Source organism: Pecten maximus, unplaced genomic scaffold, assembly GCF_902652985.1.
Source record: "Pecten maximus unplaced genomic scaffold, xPecMax1.1, whole genome shotgun sequence".
NCBI classification, from domain to species: domain Eukaryota; kingdom Metazoa; phylum Mollusca; class Bivalvia; order Pectinida; family Pectinidae; genus Pecten; species Pecten maximus.
Genome location: NW_022982899.1, coordinates 22,515 through 35,515, shown reverse-complemented (window position 1 = coordinate 35,515; position 13,001 = coordinate 22,515). Strand labels below are relative to the sequence as shown.

The 13,001-nt window shown below is 40.5% G+C and overlaps 1 protein-coding gene across 1 annotated transcript; it reads right to left on the bottom strand.

Annotated features, from left to right (window-relative positions):
* Nucleotides 1-4,733: 4,733 nt before the first annotated feature.
* On the bottom strand, nucleotides 4,734-11,323 carry LOC117321106. Its single transcript, XM_033875578.1, has 2 exons — nucleotides 5,264-11,323; nucleotides 4,734-4,845 (listed from the first exon to the last, which is right to left on the bottom strand). Exon 1 carries the CDS (start codon nucleotides 11,321-11,323, stop codon nucleotides 5,468-5,470), a length of 5,856 nt encoding a protein of 1,951 aa, XP_033731469.1. The 3' UTR covers nucleotides 4,734-4,845; nucleotides 5,264-5,467.
* Nucleotides 11,324-13,001: the final 1,678 nt, after the last annotated feature.

Genomic DNA, 13,001 nt, shown 5'->3' with positions numbered 1-13,001 from the left:
ATATATAATGAATTTCGTCCATAAGTATTGGCATGCTTCTACAAATGAAATAAAACATTTTTATACTTACCATAAAGAGCACAGCAGTTGTAATAAACAATTCTGCAATCTGCTATAACCAATGTTTCAAATTTATATAAAAGCATATCAAAAACAAGATCATTCATTGATAAGAAAATGTCAAAATTGTTTTGACTGCTAAAATCCAAAAGGGTCGATTACCTGGCATTTTGAAGCCGACCCAGGATGACCTTGACCGTTGACCTTTGAATTTGTGACCTTGAACTATGAGTTTGATCATTCTGTCAGTTAACTCTTGGTTTATTTCTTGACACTTTGCATAATCGAATAGTGAACAGTTAGAAACAACAAAGATCCAGTATTTTCATGTTAATGTTAAAATCCAATATGGCCGCCTAACAGCCATTTTGAATCCGATTTGCATGAAATACAACACATCTGATCTAGGATGCATGAGGAATCATCAGTTCTAATTTGATACAAATCCTTCATCTCCTTCAATCATTTTTGTGCAGAAGAAAAAAAACGGACAGACGGACGGACAGACAGACAGACGGACGGACAGACGGATGGACAGACGGACAGACGGACAACCTGATTACTATAGGGCACCCGCATCTCTCGATGCGGGGCCCTAATTATTACAACATGTGACACAAAACAATGGACATTTACATTAATTTTACGATTGACAAATTAGAAAAGGAAGACTAAAGAGAGAAAGTGAAGGGAATACAGATAATTATACAATGATTAATTTATGTCTAACAAAAATATTTGATTTACACACAATAACATAATATAATATCTGCCTGGAACAAACTGACTACATATGCACGCTCCTTCATCTTATCATTGTCCTTTTATGCTCATTCCTTAATCGTTCTCCTTTAGATAATCAAGCTCCTGCTAGGTAACTTTTCATTGTGCCAGGCAGAATAATATTTACAGAACATATCAAAAAATTAGTGGACAGTTTATACAAAAATATCAATTCGTAACGTTCCAGAAAGGACGGTGATAGAATTGTGTAGGGAATTAATAGAAAGACAGGAATATAGGAGATGGAATACTAAGAGCATTTGTATGATATAAAGTGTTTAAAATAGTCTCATAGTCTCACCTATTCTGCAGGGATATATTTAAAATCTATTACTAGCATGAATGAATTCTTGGACACTTTCAAAAATAATTTTATGTTCCGGTTTCAGATAGAAATGCCCATACAGGAGAGTATCCAGTTGTATTGGTTGATAATGATTCAACTTTATTAACATATCGTTCCTTAAATATATTATTATATATAGGACATTCTAATAAAAAATGGTACGAGTTTTCACATGGATAACCACAGGTACATGATGGTGAATCAGTTAAATTTACTCTATAAAGATCATTATTTAATGCACTGCAATTATGTCTTAATTTAATAAGAAGAATATTGAGATAACAAGTTCCACAATTAAAATATGAAGGGGGGCTTTCATTTTCTATATGTATATGTTTTTTAAAAGTATTCAGAGATGGCTGATTTCTGTCAGTTTCCGGGAGATTGTTCCAAAGTCTAGTCGTAGCTGGTATAAAAGATGATCGAGTATTTGTTAAACTATAAAAAGGGATAATATAGTTGCTATTATTTCTCAATGGATATGGATTTCTTTCACCAACTAAACCAGGTAATAAATTATAGAGGTATGGAGGAGTCATTTTATTATGCATTTTATAAAATAAACTAAGTGTTCTTCTTTCTCGCCGACTTTTTAAAGTTTCCCAACCAGTTTCATAATAAAGTGATTGTTTGCTAGCATATCGAGGCAGTCCTGTGACAATTCTAGCTGCTTCGAGTTACATTTTTTCTAACAGATCTATATGGTATTGAGTACACCCACTCCAAAGTTCACAAGCATATTCCAAGGTTGGAAGTATGAAACATAAATATATTTTACTAAGTATTTTTCTCTTTACCAAGAATTTTAACTTTCTCAATGCATTGACTTTTTTTAACGTTGAATAATAGATGTTTTCTATATGATCATTCCATTTGGCATTTGAACTAAGCGTAACACCTAAGTGCCTATGGTTTTCTGAAAATTGAAGAATAGTTTCAATGTAGCTCAAAGTCATAATCATGTGTTATGTTAGAGATAAATAATACTTTTGTTTTGTTAGGATTAAATGTAACAAACCATTGTTTCGACCAACCGTCTATACATTTCAGATCATAATTTATTACACGTTCAATTTCAATACAAGAAGAAGAGGAATACATCATAGATTAAAACTGTTGGTTAACCATTGCACAAGAATTCTTGTTTCCTTCTCTCAGAATATAAAAACAGCCAAACAAGCTCATGTGAATAGACTTTTGTATATCACAATCAGCATTGGATTTTATGTGTGACAAATAATTTCAACTACTGGCACATAAAATCCAATACTGGTGTGATATAAAGAAGTCTATTCACATACATTTTTACATTGTGGTGGCAAAGCCACAATATAAACTAAGTAAAATGATTTTCAGTCTATGCGAGCATAATTAATGACTTTGCGAGCATAAATGACACCCAAAACGTGACATCAATCCATGCCACGCATGAATATATTCACCCATCGAAACTACTTGTAACTAACGTAAACAATCATGGCTCTATGAAAACAAAAGATCCCAGAGTGATCTTGGCGCCCACCATTGAATGATCTTTATAGGTTCCATGCCAGATTGATCTTTTCTCTATTTTCCTTTCCTCTTACTAATCTGTGCAAATTGAGAAACATCTCTCAAGTACTTTTCAAACAAGGGGAACCTAAATATGAAATTTGAGGAAGATCCCTTCACTACTTTCTGAAAAATAGCGATAACAAACTTCAATTGTCAAAATCCAAGATGGCTGCCTGTCGGCCATGTTGTTTTCCGATTGGTGTCAAAATGCAATATGCATAACTAGGCACCAAGGGAAACCTACATATGAAATTTGAGAAAGATCCCTTTAGTACTTTCTGAGAAATAGCGATAACAAACTTCAATTGTCAAAATCCAAGATGGCTGCCTGTCGGCCATGTTGTTTACCGAATGGTCTCAAAAAGCAATATGCATAATTAGGCACCAACGGAAACCTACATATGAAATTTCAGAAAGATCCCTTTATTACTATCTGAGAAATAGCGATAACAAACTTCAATTGTCAAAATCCAAGATGGCTGCCTGTCGGCCATGTTGTTTACCGATTGGTCTCAAAAAGCAATATGCATAATTAGGCACCAAGGGAAACCTACATATGAAATTTCAGAAAGATCCCTTAAGTACTTTTTGAGAAATAGCGATAACAAACTTCAATTGTCAAAATCCAAGATGGCTGCCTGTCGGCCATGTTGTTTTCCGATTGGTCTCAAAATGCAATATGCATAACTAGGCACCAAGGAGAACCTACATATGAAATTTGAGAAAGATTCCTTCCGTGATTTCTGAGAAATAGCGATAACAAACTTCAATTGTCAAAATCCAAGATGGCTGCCTGTCGGCCAATTTTGTTTTCCGATTGGTCTCAAAATGCAATATGCATAACTAGGCACCAAGGTGAACCTACATATGAAATTTGAGAAAGATCCCTGCAGTACTTTCTGAGGATTAGCGATAACAAGAATTGTTTACGGACGGACGGACGGAGGGACGGACGGACCACGGACACAGGGTAATTTGAATAGCCCACCATCTGATGATGGTGGGCTAACAAGAGGCCTGTGGGCCTTAACTAAACGGTCACCTGAGGTTTGAATTTCTGAAGCACAATTGATTGATTGATTGATGGGGCTTAACGTCCTTGTTCCGGTTATAACCGAGCCAAGGACACTCTGAAGCACAATACACAGCTGGTTGGCTTTTCAAGGTCAAAATGGGCGATTCCATGTCATAAGGGGTAGACAAGTATCCATTTAATCAAAACAACATCTGTTTAGCTTGAGTTAAATTTTTCTTTTTGGCTTAAGTCACAATCTCTTTAACTTTACCTAAAAAAAACTATTTTTGCATTATGTCTTTATTCTGCTTAAGCTGAAAAAAATCTTTTTGACTTACGCTACATAGGTATTAAACATTCAAACAGCTTGCCATGCTAAAACCATCAAACTGTCATCCCAAAATGATCCTAAGCTGATAATATTAAGTAAGTTAGAATGAATTCCAAGAAATCAAAGGAAGGATAGACATAGTAGTCAAGTGTACAAGGTAAAATGCTTATGTTGTTCTAATTACGTCCTACCAGAAGTAACATAATATCACCCCCACTCCCTACCTCCACCTCCACCCCCACCCCCCTTCAATTCTCTGCTGTAGAGTTTCCTATTATAAGGTATGTAAGTGGTATGTATGTGTGTGTATGGTGGAGTGTGATGTATCAGAGAATTGGCATTTTGTCAATTAATTTTTGTTAAATTATTAATGAACAAAAAAATAACTATACAACTGTATTGTTGTCCACTGTGGTGTGTGTTTAACAAAATAGTTGTAAAACATACCAACACCTTTAGGCGACATGACAACACCGGGTAACTCGATGTATGCGAACAAGTGAAACTATACAAAATACCTGTTACACTATAGTAAATACGTAGTAAAACGGGTCACGTGCCCAGACTTCATACATGCGATTGGTTGAAGTGTAAAATGCATTATGAGAACAAGTTTGTCACGTGATAGTGTTTGTGCTGTCCCATAAACAATGTACAGCCAGTTTACCTCGTACAACATCCTTTATTTCCAACTAGTTTGTTTTACATATAGTTGTAGTGTTTTGGTGTTGAAAGGTGTTGAAAAATGGTAAAAGTCTGTAATAAACAGAAACAAAGAAACGTAAGAATACGCGTAAAAAATTGAATTTACATGTATAGCAATTTTAGCATTGTCAGTTATATGGTAACTATGAGCTTCCATACATTGAAAATTTTGACAAACTGACGATTCCTTCGATCACGAAAATTCCATAAATCTTAATAAATGTCGTGGTTTCAATGTTCAACAATGATTGGCAACAATAAATCTTCAATTCAAATAGCAGCATTGTTATTAAAAGTTCACAACTGAGAGTCATAGCTCCGTCTGCACATCGTATAGTGACACCACGTGGTACGAGCGCAGAAGTTTCACAACTGTTGAAATAATCGTACTTTGTAAGAAATAACAGTCATAAATGAACAAAAACCACTTATATTACTTATATAAGTTCTGATAACTGAAAGTACTTACACCGTGGTGGCTGCAAGTTACATAAAACATCTTTTTCTTTACACGAAGTATGCATCAACCGTAGTAAACAACATTGTCAATATTGAGAGTTCTTCAAAGGGAGATAATCGCGAGACTACTACGGAAGCCGCGGCGGCACACTCCTCGCCTGATGTCACTAGACAACACTACCGAGTACCACATAATACACTTTCTATGTCACATTCAGCCTTTGTTGTCTCCAAGAAGTAAGATCAGTTCGTTGATCGGTCGTACATATAACACAGGCTTTCCTTGTCCGGAAGTAATCTTGACCTCTGCCGTTCGAACTAAACCGTCATTGCTTGGGAAGACCCTTGCGACATAACCCAATGGCCAATTGTTCCTTGATACCTCCTTGTCCCTAAGTAGCACAATATCCCCTATCGCGATATTCTTGCGCTTGTCATTCCATTTCCGTCGAGGTTGTAGAGTATGGAGGTATTGGGCTCTCCAGCGCTTCCAAAATGTGTCGGCTAGAACCTTCACTCTTTTCCACTGCGCCTTGTGCAAACTAGAATTATCAAGAGGCACAAATGGTTCGATGATGGAGTCTGGTTTCTGTGTCAGAAGTGTAGCCGGACTGATTGGAAATGGATCCTCCGGATCTGAAGACACGGGTACTAGTGGCCTGGCGTTAACGATCGCGCAAACCTCAGCTAGGAAGGTAACGAGTACTTCGTGAGTCAAATTAGTGTCCATCACTGTTGTCAGCATTGACTCAAGAACGCGACGTGAGACACCTATCATCCTTTCCCAAGCCCCGCCCATATGTGATGCGTGCGGTGGGTTGAAAAGCCAGGTAGTTCCGCGGTCGTATAGGAATGTCTTCACTGCTTCTTCCTCAACCTTAAAGGCGTTAATCTGCAGATCATCCACCGCGCCAATGAAATTAGTGCCACGATCTGATCGGATCTGTTTTACATGGCCCCTCACAGCGGTAAACCTTCTGAAGGCATTAATAAAAGACGACGAACTCAATTCTTCTACCACCTCTATGTGGATAGCCCTGGTGGTGAGGCATGTGAACATAATTGCCCAGCGTTTTGCTTGGGCTGAACCACCACGAGTACGCCTGCTAACAATCTGCCATGGACCGAAAGTGTCCACACCGACGTTGGTGAATGGTGGGCCAGGTTGAAGTCGGTCGGAAGGTATGTCTGCCATCAATTGGTGCTCCAATTTCCCTCGAAGTTTACGACATTTCACGCACGCATGCAAGACCGTTGATACCAAGCGCTTACAGCCCGTTATCCAATATCCTGCTGTCCTCACGGCTCCTTCTGTGAAATTTCGCCCTTGGTGTTTAACCTGTTCATGAAATAGTCTCACGAGAAGTAATGCGACATGATGCTTCCCAGGGATGATGATTGGATTCATTTCATTCTGTTGAACATGGCTTTGATTTAGGCGTCCGCCTACTCGTAGAATTCCATCCTGATCCAAAAATGCGTTCAGTGACAGAATCGAACTTCCGTTTGGAAGAAGTTGATCGCGTTCGAGACTGTTTAGTTCTTCCGGATATGCCTCTTTTTGCACCTCCTTCACCACGAATTGTTCGGCCTTGTGGTAAGCAGCAACACTTCTGTCCTTACTGCAAATATGCCAACCCCTACACTCGGACTTGCTGACAATGGACTGTGCCACATGCGTCAGTGTCATAATAGCCCTGATAAGGGTCCTCCAAGTAGAAAATCTTGCGAAGCGATGAGAACCAAGTGGTGACTGTTTGACGTCTGTCTTTAGACTTTGAACCTGGGGCCTTACCTCTTTGTCATCTTCTGGTTCATGCAGATCAAACACATGCTCTGATGTCATATCATTAATCGTAGTAAGACGAGTAGGTCCATTGAGCCACATGCTGTCTTGAATAGCCTGGGCGGGTACTGATCTTGTCCCTTCATCTGCTGGATTTCTATCTGTTTGCACATACGACCATTGATCTGCGTCCGTCACGTGTATAATGCGTTCTACCCTATTGGCTACATATGTATAAAACCTCCTTGTTTTGTTGTATATGTAACCAAGTACAACTTTGCTATCGGTGTGGAATCGAAATTTCTCAAGAGGGATATGTAAGTGGTCAGATACTGTCTCTGCTATGTCCACGGCCAATACTGCAGCACACAATTCCAGTCTCGGTATTGTATGGCCATGGAGGGGGGCTACCTTAGCCTTGCCAAGAATGAATCCAATATCTTGTTTTCCGTTTCCATCCTTTGTATGTAGATAACTTACTGCAGCGATAGCTTTCTCGGAGGCATCAGAGAAGACATGGACGGTACTGTCAATAGATAGTTTGAATGAAAACTGTGCGTAGGTCCGAGGTATACGAACATGTTGTAGGTGTTCAAGAGAGTCTCTCCAGAGTTCCCATTGTATGCGATGTTCTGCGGGGAGAGGTTCATCCCAATCTTTGGTTCCATGAATAAGAGATCTCAAAAAGTGTTTCCCATCGATTACTACTGGAGCCAAAAATCCTAACGGGTCGAAGATCCCGTTGACAGTTGACAGTATGCCCCTGCGCGTGTATGGTTTAGCTTCTGTTGAGACTTGATAAAGAAACGAGTCGGTTTCCAAACTCCAACTGACTCCCAAGCTACACTGAACAGGCAGTGGTTCACATCCTAAATCGAGATCCTTAACACCTTTTGCAAGGTCGTCTGCAGGAAAAGAGTTCATAACTTCATCACTATTAGAGGCAATTTTGTGTAAGCGTAGTTTCCCTCCTTGGTGAAGTGCATGCTGTGTTCTTTTCATAAGGTCAACAGCTTCGTCGACAGTTGGTAATGAGGTAAGCCCGTCATCCACGTAGAAGTCATTAGTGACAAAGTCGGAAACGTCATCATCATTTCCTTCGGCTGACTTTCGAAGTCCTAAGGTGGCAATGGCAGGAGAAGGACTGTTTCCGAAGACGTGGACGCACATGCGATATTCCACCAACTCATTTTCCGGATTGTTGTCCTTGTACCATAAGAACCTTAAGTAGTTCCTGTGGTCTTCCCTTACTTGAAAGCAATAAAACATTTGCTCAATGTCTCCTACTATAGCCACCGACTCCCTTCGGAACCGCATCAGCACTCCAAGCAAGCTATTTGCAAGGTCTGGACCAGACATGAGGACATCGTTCAATGAAACTCCATTGTGCCTTGCCGAGGAGTCAAACACTGCTCTAAGTTGCTCCGGTTTCCGCGGGTGGTATACACCGAAAATTGGTAAATACCAACATTCTTCGCTGTCCTTAAGCGCCGGCGCTAACTCGGCGTGGCCACTACTGAATATCTTTTCCATGAAGTCTACGAAGTGCTGTCGCTTCACGGGGTTCTTTCGCAGACTGGTATCCAGGGTTCTTGCTCGTTTAACAGCTTGTGTTCGGTTGTTAGTCAATCTTGGTCGTGGATCGCGGAATGGCAGTGGAGCTATCCATTTACCATCATTACCTTTCACAAGCTCTTCTTTCATGATGCCGAGAAACCTTCGGTCTTCCTGTGACATGCTGACTTTCTCATCCTCCTTTGTACGATGGAACACATGTTTTCCTAATACATCAAGCTCCTTTAAGGACCTGTTCGCATCGTAGATGCACTCAAATTCGTTCGGACAGGGTTTGAAGAGTGATGGTCGGCCATCTGCTAGGAAATTGGTTTTACAAACATTTACTAGTTCTGGAATGCGAGTCCTTCCTAAGCAAGTCTCTCCGATTATGACCCAACCGAGAGGGAGTTTCTGGGCATATGGCGTGTTTGATGGTCCTATTCTCTGGTCCAAAACATGATGAGCTCTAATTACGTCCCTTCCAATAAGCATCAAAATGTGAGCAGTGTTGTCAATAGGAGGAATACACTTGGCAACGTCTCTGAGATGGGCGTAGTTTTCGGCTACCTCAGGAGTAGGTATTTCATCGCGAATTTCAGGGACGCGGTCACATTCTAACAGGATGGGAATGTCAAGACTTATAGACCTGTCTACAGGTTCAACGATAACCTTAGTCGAGTCTCTGCCTGTGGTCTTCGAAACCCCGGACACCGAAGATAACACGTAGTTGTGTTGTTTTCCTTTAATGCCAAGTTGGTCAAATAATTGTGATTTGGCCAGTGACATGTTGCTCTGGTCGTCAATCATGGCATAAAGTCTTATGCGGTCTGTGGGTCGGTCTTGATGGAACGCGTCAACAAGAACAATTTTGGCACATGATTTCCCTTTGAACTTATTGCCACAGATCTGCGTGCAGTTAACTTGGACAGGAGATTTAGATACCAGTGATGCAGGCTCCTCGCCGTACTCTAAGGAGCCTGAATTTGACTGATGCTCAAGATGGAGTGCTGTGCAGTGCCTTGCACTATTACATTCGCTACAAGGTTGTTTCACATCACAGTTGCGACTGATGTGTGACGTCGATTCACAGCACCGGAAGCAGACCTTCTTATCCCGCAACAACTTCTTCCTCTCCTCCATCGACATGGTGAGGAAGGCCCTACATTTGTTGAGAGTGTGGGAACTAACGTTGTGTAGAAAACAAGTCTTTCTGTTTCTGTCACTGTTTTGTATGCTATCAGCGTTGGTTTTCCTGACTGAGATGTTCTTTCTCTCTTGAGGATTCCTTTGTACAGTCTTATCATTCTTGCTTCCATTAGGTTGGTCATATGTGAAACTGGGATTGTTTTTCACTTTACTTAGATCTCTCAAAAATTCAGAGAAGAAACTGAATGGAGGAAATGCGACATGGTGTGTTTTTGTAAACTTTATTGCAGCATTGGTCCATCTCTCTTGTAGGTTATGTGGAAGTTTGGACACAATTGGCGAGACTCCTGTCGATGAGTCGAAGTATCCTAAAAGAGACTTATATTGGCTATCCTCCTTGAGTGATTCAATTTCGGATGCTAAATCTGATAGATCAAACAGTTTCTTGGTGTCTCTTGGTGTAAGCTTAGGAAAGCTCGCTAACCTCTGTCTAAGTGAAGCTTCTATCATCTCTGGTGCCCCAAACCGTTCGTCAAGACGCTCCCATACTCTCAAAAGTCCTCTTTCTGGGAATCCGAAGTTTGAAGCTTTGAGACTTACGACATGTCGTTTAGATTCGGGTCCACACCATTTCTCAAGCAAATCCATCTCATCTCTTGGGGTGACGTTAAGATCTGCCATGATTGACTTAAAGCTTGATTTCCAGGTTTGGTATGACTCTGGTCTGTCATCAAAATTTGTTAACCTTGAGAGAAGAAGATCCTTCTTCAACAGAAAACGGGTGAGGTCCATAGCTATACCTGTGTCCGTATTGGTTGCCGTAGTAAAAACAGGTGCATTTGGATTCATAGGTAAATGCAAGTGTGGGTCTGCTGTCACCGGGAGTTCAGCACTATGATCATGAAATACTGTTTCTTCGACATAGGCTCTTGTTCGTTGCTGCGTGTCAAATTTCGGAATAGCCTTTATCCTATCGTGGTTATGAGTTAGGTTAAACTCCTCCGAGTCCTCAAGGGCTTCCGCTTCCGCTTCCGCAGCAGCGACCTCCTTCTTTTGTGTAAGTAGGTCAAGATCGGCTTCTAGGTCGGCTTTCTCCAGTTTGGCTGCTGCGCTAGCTCGAGCACTTTCCAGTTCAAGCCTTGCCTGTCTCTTCTTTAGGGCCGCCTCTTGTTCAGCATATTGCAGGCGTGCCTTCTGTGCCTCAGCCTTTGCCTTTTTTCTAGCGATGACAGAAATCACACTTGAATTTTTCGAACTAGACCCAGCACTGGATTGTCTCGAAGATAATGCAGGCTCAATTGACTTTTGCTTCTCTGCCCGCTCCATACACGTGCCTAATTCCTTAATAGATTGATCTATGACTAACGTATGACTGTGCCATCTCAAACTCTGGTTATCAAGAAGTTCAAGGCTCTCTTCTGTGTTTTTGCGTTTCAGATACTCGAAGAAACTGGATTGGAGTTTATCAAGGCTACCAGTACATTCCCGTATGTTTCTCTCAAGGTCGATCAGGGAATCGAGATCTAATTTCCTACCTTCACCTTTTACACGTCGAAGATGGGAATCTAATTCTATCCACATATCCTCATAAAATTTGTTGTGACTTTGGACTGCATCCTCGTACAGTTCCTTAGCCTTGGGAGTTAACGTCCTTACCCTAGGCTGACTGGTGTGTGTTGCCTCACTGAGCTCCGTTACTTGATGTGTGTTGTCTGTGTGGTCGTCCATGCTGTATGAATTCGTGTAGGCGTAGACCGATGTCTGTGTCCTTGACGTAGACGTTGTCCCGTTGCCTGTTGAAATCGTAGCTGGATCTCAACTTCAGCCGATTGGGTACTTTTACTGTGCTGTCCCATAAACAATGTACAGCCAGTTTACCTCGTACAACATCCTTTATTTCCAACTAGTTTGTTTTACATATAGTTGTAGTGTTTTGGTGTTGAAAGGTGTTGAAAAATGGTAAAAGTCTGTAATAAACAGAAACAAAGAAACGTAAGAATACGCGTAAAAATTTGAATTTACATGTATAGCAATTTTAGCATTGTCAGTTATATGGTAACTATGAGCTTCCATACATTGAAAATTTTGACAAACTGACGATTCCTTCGATCACGAAAATTCCATAAATCTTAATAAATGTCGTGGTTTCAATGTTCAACAATGATTGGCAACAATAAATCTTCAATTCAAATAGCAGCATTGTTATTAAAAGTTCACAACTGAGAGTCATAGCTCCGTCTGCACATCGTATAGTGACACCACGTGGTACGAGCGCAGAAGTTTCACAACTGTTGAAATAATCGTACTTTGTAAGAAATAACAGTCATAAATGAACAAAAACCACTTATATTACTTATATAAGTTCTGATAACTGAAAGTACTTACACCGTGGTGGCTGCAAGTTACATAAAACATCTTTTTCTTTACACGAAGTATGCATCAACCGTAGTAAACAACATTGTCAATATTGAGAGTTCTTCAAAGGGAGATAATCGCGAGACTACTACGGAAGCCGCGGCGGCACAGTGTTTTTACTTCCATATATAGTCCTTATGATTTCTCGGCTGCTCTACACTTCGACGATGTCCTGACGTGCGCCGACAATAAACTGTTTTAAAGATATTTTTAAGAACAATCTATACTTATGCACGTCCTTTTCAGAAAATTCATCATTTCAGAAAATGTTATGCGGGACTTTGAAAAATGGAGTGGCAAGGGTCTGGGTAGGCTAGCCCTCTGTGGAAAGGAGATGGGCAACTCCGTCACATGCGAGACAGCACCCCACTTCAATGGACTTTAAACGCATATGTGCAAACTGACACGGTCAATACTATCTACGAAACATTCATCTGTAACCTACCATATCACTCTCTACGAATGTTTACATCCATGAAACGAAGTAATCCGTGAAAACATCACCGAATTCCTCCCCAAAACTGTCCAAACGCCATTTTGCAACCTTTCAGATTCCTCAAGCTCGCGCTCATTTGCATAATTTAATGGGGTTAAAAGGTCGCATGATTGTATAATCGGGTGTTGCCAGGTGCACTTTTCGGGATGTGCGTTTTCCACTCGAGTGCGTACTCAGTGAGGAGTCAGAGTTTCAGGAGCTTAACTATTAGGGAGCTTTGTTCATTTGACAACCCAGGCTTTTTTTTATTTTTTAAGTTTCATCAAATTTTATTCAATATTTACAGATAAAAACGTCATGTGACATTCTCCAAAGACGCCTTGTTTCGCTGGACAGCCGGTAGCCCCG

Excerpts from the sequence above, each read along its gene's own strand:
- LOC117321106 (XM_033875578.1), bottom strand. The coding sequence starts at position 11,323 with ATGTGGATAGAATTAGATTCCCATCTTCGACGTGTAAAAGGTGAAGGT.